This window comes from Notolabrus celidotus, chromosome 7, assembly GCF_009762535.1.
Source record: "Notolabrus celidotus isolate fNotCel1 chromosome 7, fNotCel1.pri, whole genome shotgun sequence".
In the NCBI taxonomy this organism is placed as follows: domain Eukaryota; kingdom Metazoa; phylum Chordata; class Actinopteri; order Labriformes; family Labridae; genus Notolabrus; species Notolabrus celidotus.
The window spans coordinates 17,633,386-17,647,700 of NC_048278.1; the positions used below are offsets into that span (position 1 = coordinate 17,633,386).

Consider the following 14,315-nt stretch of genomic DNA (forward strand, 5'->3'; position numbering starts at 1 on the left):
TTCTTGTTTTTGCTGCCTTGCCCAACAACCACACGACATATCTAAGCATGGACTGTCTCTGCTGTCTTTCACCTCTTTTTGTGGACTTTATATCAGAGGCTGCTCCAAGAGTGAAAAGCATGATGAATACAGTTCTTCTGCACAGCTCTCTCTGCGTCTGCTTTGACTGTTTGTGCTTCGACTTCTTTCCCCTACTCCCTGCTGTGTTTAACACTGCCTCAGAACATCCTCTGCCTCCCAGAAACACGTTTGTTGCATGTGTTTATTCTTTTCTAAAGATGTTTTGTTACTTGCGCAGAGACCGAGACCCCCCAACAAATTGTATTCGCATATATCCAAGCACAAAATATGCTTGCTTTAGTCCTGCATTTGTGCTTCTTCATGTTAACTACACAGGCATTTTGCAAAGCTGAGATCTTTGTGCTGTAGTAAATCAACCTCTAATACAGCAGCTCTTTAAGCTATACCCTAATATACAACTAGTGATTATCTTTAACTTCTCTTTTAACATCTTTATTGGCAATTTATACATCATCTACATTTTTTATTATCAGGTTAAAGAAATAGTAAAAGTAGGTGTGAAAATAATTCAGTTTTAACACGTCCCTGAACACATAAAACACTCAAAAGAATATCTTATCCATTAAATCTCCTGAGTTAGTTTCTTGCTCATTTTATGAAAATGCTCACACACATTTTTTTCATGTTCCCAATTTCTTTCCAACCCACACACACAAACACGCACATACTGGCAGAAAGACACACTAACAGCTCATTCTCACATTATTCTCTCCCTTGTTTCCCCCTCATTATCTCTGAGACTCCATGAATAGCAGCTGCCCGCCTGTCTGCTGCGCCGGGATTTCTCAGCACTCTGGGTGGATGTTTGAAACACTTGTTAGCTGCCTGCTACCCACCTGTTATTACCTGAGGGGGGTGGAGGGGAAAAGAGAGACCCTGTATATCACCATATAGGCTCACATCATCTGCGTACGTTGGATATAGTAGCTGCATATCTAGTGCTGCAGCTCGGAGGCCAAATTATCCCATCAGAAATAGAAATAGGAGACCCCTGCTGTCGGAGTAAGACTCTAAAATAAAACAGCTTGTGTGAGATGTTATTTCTTCCCTTGCTTTTGCTTCTTCCTGAGCTACATGCAATTACATGATTCAGAAATGCTGGCTGATCCTTACTGCTGCCCGTGCTGCGTGTTGCTCTGAAGGAGGTCAGCTAAATAAACTGTAACAGAGAAGTCTTCTTACAAAATCAAGATATTTGCAATTTGTGAAATTGGCATCCTTTCTGGCCCAGGGTCAGATTGCATCACAGTCAAACTTGTTAGCCAAATTATTCCCTTTCCTATGCTGAAACCGTTGAAAAAAAAGGATCTTTATTGGGGAAAAAATTAAGTCCATATCAGACAGTAGTTTACTTTTTTTAATGAATGAATGTTAATTATTGTTTATAGGTGTGAGAAGAGAGATTTGGATCTTACTTATCTTACTGTAGGGTTTTGTTAAAGGAGCTTGCATCTGCTTTTATTATTCCTATAAAATGCAGGGGCATGCTTGCTTGCATTAGAACTGGGGGTTTTGTAGAGTTATGTGGTTCTCATTGCAAAGAAAGAGAGTGAAGTGAATGTACAAAATAGTGAATGAGGAGAGTTATGGAGTAAGGCAGATACCGTAGATGCAGAGACACAAAGTGTGCATGTGAGCAAGCAGATACAGAGGATTTCTGACAGCGTGAATGATTGAGAGACGTGGAAGTCAATGCAGCATGAAGGGGGGTAGACTCAAAGAGCGTGGGTTTGGCAGTGATTGAGGGAAGATGTTATGTGACAGATAATTGGAGGGGGATGAGTTGAAGATAAACATGGCATGGTGATTTAATATACCCAGAATTTAGATGGACAAAAGAGGAAGAGGGAGAGAGAGGGGAAAAAGGGAGGGCATGATGCTGCCTGAAAAGATGAATGCCTGCTTTGATCCTCTTCTCCTCCCATGTTCCCTCTTTGTATTTTACCTTTCTCTCCTCTTCACCTCTCTCATATATCCTCATTTACTCTCCCCTCCCTTCCCCTGTTGTTCTCCCTTTTATTCTGCCGCCTTCCTCCGTTTTATTTCCCAGTGGCACACTCAGCTCTGCCCCGGTGCATTCTGTGATATACTAATGTCTCATTAACTGTTTTATCCATCTGTTTATCTTCCTCCACTTTCCATGTGCTGCCTCTCCCCGACCTCTCTTTAAGGCTGTAACTCCTCCGGCTTGTCCACTCGTTTCTGTTAGCCGCCTCATATATCTTGCACTACACTGTGTGGTAATACAGTGTAGTGGCACCAGGCGGCAGTCAAGCCCATTTGTTTGCTGGTTTTCCATGTTGATTTGATGATTTGTCCTTGATGGCGAATTTACTGGCTTCTTGCTCAAATCATTTAAATATGATTTATGCAGATGATTATGGAAGGGGAGGTGTGTGTGTGTGTGTGTGTGTGTGTGTGTGTGTGTGTGTGTGTGTGTGTGTGTGTGTGTGTGTGTGTGTGTGTGTGTGTGTGTGTGTGTGTGTGTGTGTGTGTGTGTGTGTGTGTGTTGTTTAGAGTCAGACCTTTTTTAATAGCAAATAAATATCCAGCGAATATGAAACCTCAGCAGCTGTAAAATATTCACTGCCTCTAATCATGTGACTGATACATTATGTGAGCTAATCAGGGAACCAAATCACACAGAAAGGATGAGGATGCTGCAGCCTATTTCATGCCTATTTGGGGGCAGATTTCAAATGTTATCAGGTGAAACCTCTGAAACCCTACGGACACAAATGATAAGAGTATGCTTATAGAAGTGTAGAGTTGAGAATGAATAACACATAAATGATGTGAAGTAAGTTCTGTAGATATAGTTTAATAACGAGGCCTGTTAGGCTGTGTAATATTAAGATCAGTATTTATTACCTTCCTGCTACTATTAGGTTACAGTTTATACTGGATTTAAGATCGATATCGGTCATTCCTACCAGCCTAATATATAGTATGACACAGATATAAACTAATGCCAGTTTACACATGGCATTAACCAAGATTTGAGATGGGAGATTTTATAAAAGTCTCTGGAGATATACTCTGTTGTCAGTTGTTAGTAGTTCCACTTGGGATTAGCTGTCCATTTGTGACTGAATCACATATTTATACAACTGCAACCTTAACTGTCTAAGAAAAATCTGTCAAATTGACCTATTCAATCCTGCTTTGTTTTGTGTAACACATCCTTTCAGGCTCAGTTTTCATTCATGCTGTAGTTTGGGCTAATTGAAAAACAGATCAGACACTTTGAGAGCAGGTTGAAGCAGCATGTCTCCTGAGCAGTATGACGTACATTTACCCCCAGCAGGGTGCTGTCATTTCCACACCAGCCTTCATACAAACGCTCCTACCTCCTGTAAACTTGTTTGACTATCAGTTGACTTTACCGCCATCTGGCCTCTCTGCACAGGCCAAGAGTAGACCTGAACCTCCCTTTCCAGCTTGCACTCAGCCCCAGGAGACGCTTATGATTCCTAAAGCTATGTTGCCCTTTTTCTTACCTTTAGAAATGTATCTTTGTCCATTTTTTTCAATGTGTGGTTAAAAGGTTTTTACAGGCAGGGGATTTCCCTCTGTTTCTGTCATATCTATGCCACATTAGTCTCTTTGATTTTCTCACTTTCACTCTCTTTGAAGTGAATAGGTATGAGCATTAAGTCTTAATTCCTCCCTTTGATAAGTCTTTTAAGTTGACTGTGTAAGCCAAAAAAGGGTCATCATGAAAAATAAATTCCCCAGATTTTCTAAATGCTGGGTTCACCCCGTGGTTAAATGTATGCAGACGGATTTTGGTAAATCACACCAGGTTCCATTGCATAACAGATCTCTCTTTTGTCATCCCTGTCAGTAGTATCAGCCCATATATTTAATTTATGAGCTGCAAGAATACTAACATTTTATGAATCATTTATCATTACCACTTTCTACCTCTGCTCTGATATGATGATTCCTGTGTGAAGGGAAAAAAAGAGAACAACAAGCACCAAACATTTGCAAATTGTGAACAGCATTCTCCACTTCTGGTTAGACGCTGTATTCACATGCATTAAACTCCTGAAAACTAACCACAATTTTCAGGGTGGGCTGAACCCACACAGACAGCATAGTTTTTCAAATTTTTCGCACTTCAAACTAGGGGTGGGCCCGACTAAGGATTTGCTTAGTCGAATCTGATTCATCAGATTTTGCCCATAGTCGACAAACAGTCGAATGCTTGTTGTTTTTCCTTATTGACCAAAAGTCTGCATAATGGTGACCGCATGACAATATCACGCATAACCATTTACAATTAAGAGACTCGTAGCTTAAAGTAAAAGGGACAACAGAATATTATAAGTATAAAACTTAGATTTTTTAAATCTATATTGCACCTCAAAAACAACGAGGGGATGGAGAAAACTCAAATAAGGCCACCATCCGTTAAACATGGAACAATGCGCCATTAAAGAATAAGGAATCAGGAGATATTTAAACAGTGTTCACACAGCGGAGAGCAGTGCTGCGGAGGGTAGTTTGTCCAACTTAAGGCTAAACATTTGTATAATGTTCAAAATCAAACCTGAACCAACTAAAGGGTTTTTAAATCTCTTAACAGAACCTTTTACAACAGTCTTTCATCGCATCTTTGTCCGCTTGAGTCTTTTCAAATTGTACGTGAGGAAAACCATCGTGTTTACGGGCAGAAGTGCGCTCCTTGCTTTGTTGACCGTAAATCCTGTCTATGAGAATATCCCCTCTTATGGCGTGGAGGTGGATGGGATGCTATGGATTGTTTTTGAGGCTTCAGACAGCTTTGGGTATCCCTCCTCGTTCTTTTGGCCCCCTACAGTTTTTGTGTGGTCCGGTAATCCTTGATCTCACAGCCCTCTTCATGAAGCTGCTCCTCATCTTCATCACTATTTTTTAGAATCAACTGAAGTTTTATTTCTGACATTTTGATCTGCCATGAAAGTAGAAAGATTTAAAGACCAGCTGAGGTACGTCTGCTCCACAGGTCCCGCTAAATGGTCCACCTTTAATTACCAGGGGAGATTTAATTACCACTTTAAGGAGATTTAACACTTCAAGAGCTGTTCTCAGAATTACATTAAATAAGTTTATATTTATATAAAAATAGGCTAAATGAGACACTATTTTCAAGGGAAACAAGAAAATAATGTAAAATTAGACATTGAGCACCCCCATGGTTTGAATGGAATGATCCACATTTCAAATGCAAATATTCGACTATGAGATTGGCAGTCGACTAAGGCTCGTTAGAACTAATCGTCCAATATTCGACTATTTGGGGTCACCCCTACTTCAAACCATATTTTTCCTGCCAGCCCCCTTGTAAAATGTTGGCAAGACGTTGGCAGGAAAACCCAGCAGAAAATATTCAGGAAAATTCACCATAAGTGATGGGAGGTGATGATGTTTTTAACCTGTGGCAGGTGTAAAACTGGAGAATGCACACAAAACAGGATAGATGGTGAAGCAGGAGAATCATTTAATGACAAGAACAGTGACAATGTCTGGACATCTGTCTGTCTGCATGTTGTATTGAAATAAATGCAAAAACTGTCATCTTATTCATACATATCCTCCTCTGAAGCAGAGACAAACATTAACACTCATGATGTTTGACTCTCTGGTCGGCTCGTTGTAGCTGTGCTTCTTCTTCTTCTTCTTCTTCTTCGCCTTCTTCGTCTTCTTCGTCTTCTTCGTCTTCTTCGTCTTCTTCGTCTTCTTCGTCTTCTTCGTCTTCTTCTCTGCATGTAATTGCAGATTGCATACTGCCACCCACTGTGTCGGAATGAGTAGGCTTATTTATTAGTAAATGAAAGCAACTTTTACAGCTTGTTTTTATGGGAGAAAACTGTATTATCAGAATAATAAATAATAACCAAGGATTCACATTGTCGGGCCAAGAATTGGCTCAATTATGCAACCCTAATTTTGACATCTAATGAGGAGCACTTGCATACTTGTGTAGCATGGGATGGAAGTTTCTATGATGCTGGACCTGGGAAATGACCAAATTGATTTGGTATGGGGATTTGTTGCATTTGATGCTTGGTCTTTAATCCTAAGTATAAGCTGTATTCCCAAATGATCATGCAAAGTAACACAAGGACACCACAAGTTGACATTAATTGAAGCTTTTGTGAAACCAGAGAGTTCCTTCTTTGAATATATCACCCTTAAATATAGATGCATTAAAAAGTTCTCCAGTTTCTCTTTCGCTTTGAGAGGAGCATACTTCAATATTAAATCTGAACTCTGGAGAGTTGCAATGAAAATGATGAAAGTGTCAGGTTTGGAGAATAAGGTAACAAGAAAAATTTAACAGGTGGATGCAGGCTAATATCAAAAGCTTTTTGGGACAGTGAGTTGTACATTAAAATGCACCGACCGTGAGAAAAAGTTTCTCAGTCAAATTCGAAGTGTTTACCTCTTCTGACTGACGAACACCTTACAGCTGCCATGTGATGATGCTGAATGAACTTACTGCATTTAGATGGCTCAGTGGACAGAGAGATATTGGCCTTTGTTGACCCTTCCCTATTCATCTTTTCAGTGGTTTCATACCGTACATGCACAGGATGCTTAAAAAATAATGTTTATGCAAATAGATGGTCCAAGGTGACTTGGGCAGGTTGTGTCCCACTGCTAATTAGTAACCATCAACTTTGAGTAGCTTTGACCTTTATTAATATTCTGACAAACTGGCTTTGGCTGCAGAATAAAAAGGAGGTTGCTTATTTGTTCATGTAGCAGGGTAAGAAGGCGAAATGTAATTTAAGAGTTCAAAGTCTGTAATCAGCAGGGGCAATTTTGATCTTAATGAGCTGTTCAGTGACTCAATTTACTGGGAGTTTTGTATTTAAGTCACACTCTTTTTTTTTTTTTTACTGCAATACTTTTATCACAGAGTTAACATTTTCAACTATCACCCCTGTATATTTGTGTGTTATTTAGCACACATGGCTATAAGAGCTCAGACTGACACCACAGTACATGATCACATTAGAGTAGAATGACATGCATAATCTCCCTGTTTTGTAGGCTTTGGGCAGCTGTCTTCAAATATTTGTAAAAACTTTGATGAGTGTTTTTGTAGACATCACTCACTCTCTCTCTCAATTCCGCCCACCTTTCTACACTTCCTCCCTCCCTCGCTCACGCCTACCATGGCTTGGCAAGAAGAGAGGGACGGATGATGGAGAGAAATGTTCAACACAATGTGGCTGCCCGAGTCAGAGTTCCTCCTCAGACATGGGAATTCACCCACATGCCTGCAGACACATTCAAACACACTCTGCACATGGGAACACTCACACACCTACTCACACATGGAGAAACAGGGAGCTGCTTGATATTTGTTGACTATATATAAACTTCAGGCTGGAGGTATTTGTACAAATTGTTAGTATGTGTGGATACATGTGTATGTTTGTCCCTCATGGTTAAGCTTTAAAGGGCCTTAGAACTAATGTGTTGAACGCACCGTCCTTTAGTATGACGCTCTCCTCACAGGGATTGAAGCAGACTAAATTTGCCATGGGAACATAAAGATCACTTATTTGATTTTTCAATTCATGTAGGGTTTCACGCTCAGGTTTTTTTTTTCATGTATTTAAATGGAACAAGGAAAATAGAGATTGCAAAGAAGCAGATCCAACAGTGGAGCAGAGTGTATAATATAAGGAGTTAGAATTAGGTCAGCCTCTCTCTTGCACATTGTCACTCTTCAATGTGTAATAAAGCTGAAATGTGCTACTTGTAACAAGTCTCCCCTTCCCCTCCCTATAGCATTAGATTGAGTGGGTTCTCTGTCATTCTGCTGAAAGGATAAACACGGTGGAGGAGGTTCTCTCAGTTGTTCATCACTTGTTCAGCCATCTGCCGCTGTGTCGCTTTTCCTGTTTGGTGCTGTAAATCATGAAAAAGGACTCTACATTAAATCTTGATATATTTAATTTTAGATAAACGAAAACAAAGTCAGCAAAACAGAGATAACTCGTTATCTAAGATTCTGAACACTACAGACTGTGCGTAGGTTACAGCTTTTTTAAGTTTTTCATTAAAAGGAAACAACTTGAAATTCAGATCTTGCTGCAGTCACATTGAACTAAAATTAGAGAAACAATTTAAGATTTTGAAAAGTTGCGTCATCAAGTTGAGGGTTACATAACAAGATTCCCCAATACAGTGACTTTAATCATCAGTGTAATTTTTCAAAGCTTTACTGACGTAACACATAAATTGCTGTGACAATCCAAGACCCAAACCAGCAGATTATCTGTTTTGACACAAACTGGTTGTGGCTAGAGCTGGCTCGAGCTAATTTGGTGCCCAAGGCGAGATGATCATTTGAGATTTAAATTTATTTATGGTGATTTCTTCTGAGAGTTACTATGACAAGTCAACAAATTATGCTCCCTAACATTGGAATCACAGTTTCTCTGCTACGGATTATCATTTTATAAGCAAAAAAAACAACACAGATCCCAATCCCTGATAATATTGTTTTAACTATATCTTAGTTTCTACAAGATGCTAAGATAAGTGGACATTATGGGGCTTTTTGAGATGGGTTCTCCCCCAGAATATATATATTTTTTTTTTACATATATATATATATATATATATTTTTAATATTTTTTGGCCTTTTTGCCTTTATTTTATAGGACAGCTGAAGAGAGACAGGAAATGTGGGGAGTAGAGAGCGGGGGAAGTCATGCAGGAAATGGTTGACCGGCCGGGAATCGAGCCGGCGACCCCTGCGACGAGGCCTATAGCCTCTGTATGTGGGGCACTTAGACCACAAGGCCACCAGCGCCCCTCCCCCAGAATATTTTTTAAGGAAAAAAAAAATATTTTTATGTTAATGTGTACATTCCTGGCAATTCATTTGTAACATAATTATTATTAAAGTTTTGTTAAAATGAAGAGTTCCTATTCACGCTACAACATATTTCATTTAAAATGTATGTCATGAGTTTCTTTTTTTTTCTTTGTGTTGTATTTTGTAGATTCCCCTAGTGTTTCGTGTATTGTTTCCGTTTCTTTCCTGTCTGTGTTAGATATGAGTTATCCCTGTCTTCCTTGTGTCATTTATTAGTGATCCATGTCTTGTGTTGTATTCCTTGTATGTGTTTGTGTGTGTGTATTTTGTCTTGTGTTTCTTACTCGTCTGTTGTGTTTCCTGTTTTATTTACTAGTTCTTGATCCCTCTGTGCCCAGTTTAATTTTACTTCCTGCCCATGTGTGTTTCCCTCCATTTTGATTACCCTCGTTAGTTTCACCTGCGTCTGTGCCTGTTGCTCGTTACCTAGTATGTATTTAGTCTCTGTTTCCTCCCTTGTTTTGTTGGATCATTTCATTGTCGTTTGCTCCCTGTGTTTACCTGCTTCCAGTGTTCTTCGTTGGTACCTTCTCCTGCTCCCTGTGGTTCCCTTTTGTTTTTTGCTTTGACACTCTGGATTTTATTTTTCCTGGACTTTTGCTCTTTTGTTTAATAAATCTTCACATTCTGCATATTCTCATGCCACTAGTTACCATTATTTTATTGTAAAATTACAGTGATATTGTAGTATATTATAAATGTTTACTGGTTATTTCAACATCGAAAGACACTTAAAATATACATTTTGAGATTCCGTTCATGCAGTGCTGTGCTGCACTGTTCACCAATAAGCAAATGCCACTGTCTCTACTTCATTTGTGTATTCATCATCCACTCTGTCGTAGTTCAGAAAAGACCCAAGAGCAGAATTAAGGTAGAGATGCAGGCAGAGAAGAGTGCAGTCCGTTCCAAAGTTAAAAACCTACAACAGTCCAACCAGGCAGAGGTACAGAGTCAGCAGGCAAAATCCAAACAGGGAAACAGGCAGAGGTCAAAATCCAAGGAGGCAAAAAAACATAAAGCCGGCTGGCATATGAAGCAGACAGGAGCACACATGACGATCTGGCAAACAACCTTTGAACTGACTGGCTTAAATACTAAAGGAGTGATTAACAATAGGTTGCAGCTGTGTGTGAGCAGGAGAGAGCAGACAGGGTGGAGCTAGGAGGAACAGGCTGCTCCAGTAGTGTCCATGACACTCTGGCTTTTTTAGAAACCGCCTACTATACTAGCAGAACGTAATGATTTAGCCAAAATTCAGTATTTAGTAAGCAGTACGTGAAAAAGAGCAAAATCTGCAGTATGCCAAAACTCCCCAGATGTCTACTGATTCAGGAAAATTTCACAGTCTGCCTCGCGTACTGTTTCCCATAATGCACAGCGCTCATTCCGCTTTTTCTTTTCTCTTCTTTTTTGACCGGGGAACTCAGTTTTTAGGTGCTGTGAAAATTATTAAATTACATATAAACCACTTCCTAACTTTTTAAATAAGTTCAGAAGCAGTTTCGCTATTAGCTTTGCCATTGTTTACTTCTGCTTTCTGAAACAGGAATTCAGTGTCATCTGGCCAAGCATACAGCAACACAGATCGAACAGAACATTCGTGCTACATACTAAATTCAAACACAGTAAGTAGTAAGCAGTGCCTACTACATTCGTAGGTAGTATGTAGCGGGCCGTTTCAAAAACAGCCTATTTTTTTTCTTTCTTCATCTGCTGTCTGTCTGTCTGCCTGCCTGCCAGTCTGCATACAGGAACACAGTGGGATGAGATGCACATTGGCTTACTAATTAAAGAACTGAACCAGTGGTCACGATGAAGAGAAATGAACACAGTGTTAAAAATCATCCTGAAATGAGAAGTTACAAAACACAAAGAGGTATTCACATACAGAGGCTGTCGGGGGTTAGGCCTGGGAACAGCAGGATGACCCAGGATGTGACATCTTACCTAATGTTGCATAACAGCAATCTTATGATACAGTGTTTTCGCTTTTTTTAAACTGATTACAAGACAATCATACCACGGCATCTAATTAACTGAAGAGTACAAAATGCCCTGAAAAGGTAAAGTGCTGGGTCAGTGTCAGTAGTGTCACTGCAGTGAGTCAGATTGTAAGGAATATGTGTTCAGAGAGCCGTGTTACTTTTAAATTAAAATGCCAATACTTGGCACTAGCAATGTGTGATACATCTATCACTAGTCAAGGCGATGATGCAGTTCAGTATCAATACTTCAGGTAGTTGGATAGGTCAAACACCTTTTGCCCAGGGTTCATTTCATGTGTCAAACCAATATAATATTGATTCATTTTTAATTTGAATTAAAAAACAATCATTTATTTGAACCCAATCTATGATCTTTTCCCACACCTATAGCCAAGCTGTTTTGGTGACTGTCATGTGTGTTGAAAAACAAGGAGAAGGACCCACGCGAAAGCAGATTTAGAAAAAGTATTCAATAAACAAAATGGCAAAATGAACAAACAAAACATACTTAAACAAAGTCCAAAATCAAATATCCATCAAAGAAAATCCAACGTAACAGTAGAGGAAGTGACACCAAAAACAAGAACGGATAATCCGCAGAAAGCAGTCCAAGGGATGAAACACAAAGACTGAATACACAAAGGGTAATCAAAAACAGGTGTGACACTATACACAGGTGAAACTAATTGGGCACACAATCACAGAAAAAGGGAAAACTTAGGAAGTGAAACTCGACTTTACACTGGGGGAAATACTACAAAATAAAATGGGAACATGATACACGCAAAGAGTACAAGAACATAAGGGTAAACAATGACAATACAACACACAAAATGACTACTCAATAACACCTGGAAAACTGAAACAAGAAAGATTCAAAGCTAAACAAAAGCAACCCATGACAGGTCAGTGATTGAAACCCAACTGGGAGAGTCATAGACCTTTTCCACTGCAGATTTCTTTTTACCTCTAATAGCATGAAAACCACATGTTATACTAACGACACTCTCCTTTCCAGTAATTATTGCAATGCAGTACAATTACTCATAGCATTAGTTACACAGTGTTCAGCAAGTCAAAATGTCTGCTGAGAAAAAGGTCCACCCTGCATGTATGTGTGATAGCTCTGGAAATCTGTGTCTAGTTTCAGAACTGGTATAAATGCAGATTTATTAACAAAAAATGCTGCACAATTATGCGCTTTAATTAATCCTTTATTTCAACACTGCTTGTTATTTATGTAAGTAATAATGAGGAATGGATATATGACAATATATGTACACATGTTCCACATGTTGTTCCCCCATTAAGTAAAAGACCAAATTGCAACCAGCCTCAAAGCTACTGATTTCTTTCCTGCATTGTTTACCTGGAGCTGTCGAACAGCTCAGCCTGCCAGAAGAGGCTCCTCGGTTTTTCTGCTGATACATTTGTCCTTTACATACAATAGAAGTTAATGGAGCCAGCTTTTAGGCAGTAGATTATGATGAAACCAATCAGCAGCTTGCTATATTTAAACACACATTTCTTTTTTTAAACTTGTAGCTTTTGTTTCCAGACGTTTTTTGCCTCAGGGTGAACAAATATTGCAAAGACATCTTGTTTAAAGTTATATATACAGATGAGCTCACTGCGCTGTTGTAAATGTCTCCTCTTGTAGACAACTGTGGAAAGGAGATAGTACTGTTTACTGGAGTATAAATGAATAATGGTAACTCATGCATCTGCTTCATCTCTGCAGAGTAACATTTTTTAAACTATTATCTATCTTTATCGCCCCCTCTTCCTCACTTATCCCATCACGCCTACAATCTGTCATGTATTGCCAACACATTTTTATTATCAAATTAAAATTTTCTGAAAGGTAACATGTTATACTTCATGGCTTGTATTTCAGTTCATATGGCTGAGTTGCAGTGTGGTACAAAGACAATTCAAGTTATGCAGAGTCACACACACATTCTTCTTGTCCAACCCCCTGCTCTTCCCCTGGTTCTTTTTCCTCCCCCTCTTCTTTTCCAGTCTTCTCTGCTATTTGCCTCTTTTTCTCTCCTTCCGTGTCTCACCCCCTTCTGTCTTCCATCCTCGTTCAGTTCTTCCTTTTGAATCCTCCATTCAGCGTCATTTTCTTAGATCAGTCTCCATTTATTTCTTTACCCTCCCACTCTACCCGCTGACATCGCTGAAGGGATCTCGCTCTCACTCTGTATCTCTGTCCTTGCTCTCTCTTCCTCCTCTGTATCTGACTTTCTCCTTATTTGTCTCCCTCTGTCTCTGTCTCTCCCTCCCTCCCTCTCTCTCTCTCATCCTCATCCCTCACTATCTCTCCACGCACACTTGATTCATTTTACACATTACGGTAGCATCCATCATTTTGCTCTGAGAAGGAAAAATCTCTCTTTTTTTAAATCGAGTCCACTTCTTTCTTTCTGGTGGTCTTTTATTTGTTTTTCTAATTCCTACTCTGTCCTGTGGATCCCATCCTAAAGCTGGAGCCAATATGTTTTATTTCCAGCTGGTCATCATGGCAGGAACCGTTCTATTGGCGTACTACTTTGAGTACACGGACACGTTCCCTGTACACATCCAGGGCTTCTTCTGCTTCGACAAAGCCTACTCCAAGCCTTACCCTGGACCAGAGGACAACAGCAAGGCGCCACCCGTCCTCGTCTACTCCCTCGTCACCGCCATCCCCACTGTGACGGTGAGTCTGTGCTGAACTTGTAGAAAAAAGCCTCCTCCACAGGTGCTCATCACACTCACAATCGATAACATGTGACACACACTCACACACACACAAACACACACACACACACACACACACACACACACACACACACACACACACACACGCACACACACACACACACACACACACACACACATTGATGGTTCCTCCTCATCTGCACGTGGTGATTGTGGCTTGAAAGAGGGGAGATAGGTGTGTGGGTGTGCATCCTCGTGGTTTCTCTGCTCTGTTTGTGGAGATGCGTTCCCTGTCATAACCATGGCAACGGGCACTATATTTGTCCTCCACAAAGACAGCTACAGTGTGCCAGATTCTCTTCTTATTTCCAGACTGCACAACGCTAAACAGAATAAAACATGCAGTCTAAATGGCTTCCCTTATTTATGCACAAGGGGAAGAGTTTCATTATTTTCACCAGACAGTCCTCACCCGAGATTTAAAAATGCAAATCAGAGCAGCTTTTTGATAATTAAACACACATACAGGATTGCGATTTGTAGGTCATGAATTTTTGGCAGCATGCACATTTATGCAGCAGATCATAAAATATTCTGCTTTTAATTTATGCAAGTGACTTAAGCATTTTTTACTGAGAATCATCTAAAGT

General features: G+C 39.8%; 1 protein-coding gene across 1 annotated transcript in view; it reads left to right on the forward strand.

Moving 5' to 3' along the window:
- The window catches only part of LOC117815348 (phospholipid phosphatase-related protein type 5-like), a 57,844-nt gene that overhangs the window by 17,077 nt on the left and 26,452 nt on the right, over positions 1-14,315 (forward strand). The window contains 1 exon segment of the mRNA XM_034687002.1: positions 13,475-13,663. Coding sequence (XP_034542893.1) covers positions 13,475-13,663 — 189 coding nt within the window.